General features: G+C 41.1%; 1 protein-coding gene across 1 annotated transcript; it reads left to right on the plus strand.

Moving 5' to 3' along the window:
• On the plus strand, positions 1-1,300 carry LOC111208231. Its single transcript, XM_048760398.1, has one exon. It carries the CDS (start codon positions 248-250, stop codon positions 1,298-1,300), a length of 1,053 nt encoding a protein of 350 aa, XP_048616355.1. The 5' UTR covers positions 1-247.
• Positions 1,301-2,937: the final 1,637 nt, after the last annotated feature.

Genomic DNA, 2,937 nt, shown 5'->3' on the forward strand with positions numbered 1-2,937 from the left:
TCTGAATATGGATTGCATTCATACTGTTTAAAAGGAATCGACCAGCATGTAGTTTATAAATCTTGAAACCGTTTGCATTAAGTAGAACTACATGGCCGTGTGGCTTGATGATTGTTTCGCACCATGGTCGATTAGATTGCTTGATTTTCATAAATGCGTAAGACATGTTTGTGGCCGAGCTTGTCGATTATCTTGCGGCCACATGATCACATTGTGAGACTTAATTTTGAATGATGATGTGATTCAGATGTCGAAAATCTCAAACAGAGAATATGCAGCCCTTAATCTCTCCGGAGATAACTACTTGCAGTGGGCGCTAGATACAAAGATCAGTCTAAGGTCAAAGGGACTTGGTGATACTATCATCAAGGGCAACAATGAGACCGATAAGGATCGGTACATGGCTATAAGTATTATACACCATCACCTCATTGAAGGTCTAAAAGATCAGTACATCACGATGGAAAATCCACTAGAACTTTGGGATGCTTTACAGCATAGATATGATCACCAGAAAATGGTGTTACTTCCAAAGGCTAGAAACGACTGGAAGAATCTTAGATTCTTGGATTATAAGTCGGTGGATGAGTACAATTCAGTCTTATTTAAGACGGTCTCGATGCTGAGACTTTGTGGTGAAGTAGTAACCGAAGAAGAGTTACTTGAGAAGACTTACTCTACATTCCATTCATCGAATGTGATACTGCAACAGCAGTACATAATGAAAGGCTTCGCCACATATACTGATCTGATCTCGTGTCTGCTTCTGGCCGAGGCAAACAATGAGCTCCTGATGAAGAACAGTGAAGCTAGACCTGTTGGAACAACACCATTACCGGAAGCTAATGAGGTTGAAAAGAAAGAACCCAACGAGTGCAATTACGTCCAAAACAATAAGAGATCATACGGCAATGGCTGTGGTGGTTACATGGGGCGTGGCAGTGACAATTACTCGAACAGCCGAGACAACTACTCGACCGGCCGGAAAGGAAACCACAATAACCGTGGTCGTGGTTCCAATTATGGCCGTGGCCGAGGTAGTTATGGCCGTGGTCGAGGCGGCATATCCAAACCGTCTTACTCGACCAAATCCGTTTGTCACAGATGTGGAATGGGAAACCATTGGGCCAAGAACTGTAGAACCCCTAAGCACTTATGTGAGCTCTACCAAGAAAGTCTGAAGAACAAGAACCCGGAGGCTCACATGGTTCACGATTCCGGATATGAGGCCGATAATGATTCCGACATTGCTAAAGATGATCAGATGGACTTTGAGACTTCTGATTGTCTCAAGGACTAAATTTCGATACGACTTGTCTTATTGCTTTATGTTTTGCTTTGATGTTTCACGATTTTATATATATATAATAAGAATTGATTTTGAATTCATCGTCTTGCCTGATCTTACTTGAACATATAAATGATTTTAAAGAGTTGCTTAAAGGGCATAAAACCAAGTAAGAAATCATGAAGCGGTATAGTAAGCATAGTAAAGAAACTATGGCTAAGGCATTGCCTTAAAAGGCATTATACACACCCAAAAGAACATGTGACCCATTGAAGTTATAATGTATGGTTTCCAAGTAGAAACAATGGGTAAGGAAGGAAACGAGTTCCTTTAGACTTTAAGAAGAAAAACGCCTAAGACCTTATAAGTGGTCAATACTATACCTATGATCTCTACTGATCAAAACTATGCTACAGATCAGTATGATAAAGAGGCAAGAGATGTGGTAACCATATTGAGATAACACCACGGAATTTTACATTATATGGCATGATAAGATTAGCCATCCTAAAGTTTAAACTTGATGCAAAGATTGAAAAGGCACAGAGTTATCCCGTAAAAGATCTCACGTTGTGAAACATGTACACAAAGAAAAACTCATTAGGCTTAATTGTCCCAAGCACCACGACCTTATAGTATGGTCATGAGGGGGAGAGAGGATAAACCCATGATCAATACTACAAGTTCGTGTATGGTCTACGACCATGTTATATGGCTCGGTCATTACTCTGCCATAAAGGACCATTCCTCGGCCGTAGAGGCCATGATACAAACGGCCAAACCGAAGAGGCCATTACTCGGCCGAAGAGACCATGTTATGGTCGGCTGCAAAGACCATCACCTATAAACGGCTTGGCCACGACTTGGCCATGACTTGGCTGTATAGTGCAGGCTTGGCCGCACACAAGCCATTACCTATAAAAAATTCGGCCATGTAAGCCATTATATATAAGGATAAGATTCTAAAGTCTATAAGCTTGGAGACATTATGTTTTACATGTATAGAATGATAATATGATCATATGCATCGGGCCATATAAGTGAGCATAGATATTCCCATCTCAGATTGAATACGGGTCATAAAACCAGACATACACCATCTTAAGAGATTTTGAATAAACCACCACATACATATATGTGCCGTCTAAGATGGAACCTCAGAAGAGGATTGAGAATATATAAGAATAAGATCTTCTCCACAAATCTAAAAGAGGTTAGTAGGCATAGAATAAATCTATGTGGGTGTCCGAACAAAAAGCGTCCGGCCCCGGCCCTTCAAAACTAAAGATGTCCGTCTAAGGGCGTCCGGCTCTTCAGCAAAGAACGTCTGGCTCTTCTACTAGACGCGTCCGGCTTTTAAGACTAAAAGACGTCTAGCCCTTCTTCTTGATCACGGGCTAGTAGAGACAAAAGATCAACCGGATACAAATGTATTGTAGTCCATAAGCTTGTAAGAGCCGAGATCTATGACCTAAATAATATATATTTCAGCGTGTGATATAATCCACAGCAACAGAGGTCATGAGACACCATCAAGAGATGGAAAAAGGACTACACTGTCTGAGATAGTTATGGTACTGCTTAAGGCAAGAAATATCGATGTCCACATGTGAGATACATGAGAGTGTTCGGCCGCAGAGCCATAATAA

The sequence above is a fragment of the Brassica napus genome, chromosome C6, assembly GCF_020379485.1.
Source record: "Brassica napus cultivar Da-Ae chromosome C6, Da-Ae, whole genome shotgun sequence".
NCBI lineage: Eukaryota > Viridiplantae > Streptophyta > Magnoliopsida > Brassicales > Brassicaceae > Brassica > Brassica napus.

Excerpts from the sequence above, each read along its gene's own strand:
- LOC111208231 (XM_048760398.1), top strand. The coding sequence starts at position 248 with ATGTCGAAAATCTCAAACAGAGAATATGCAGCCCTTAATCTCTCCGGA.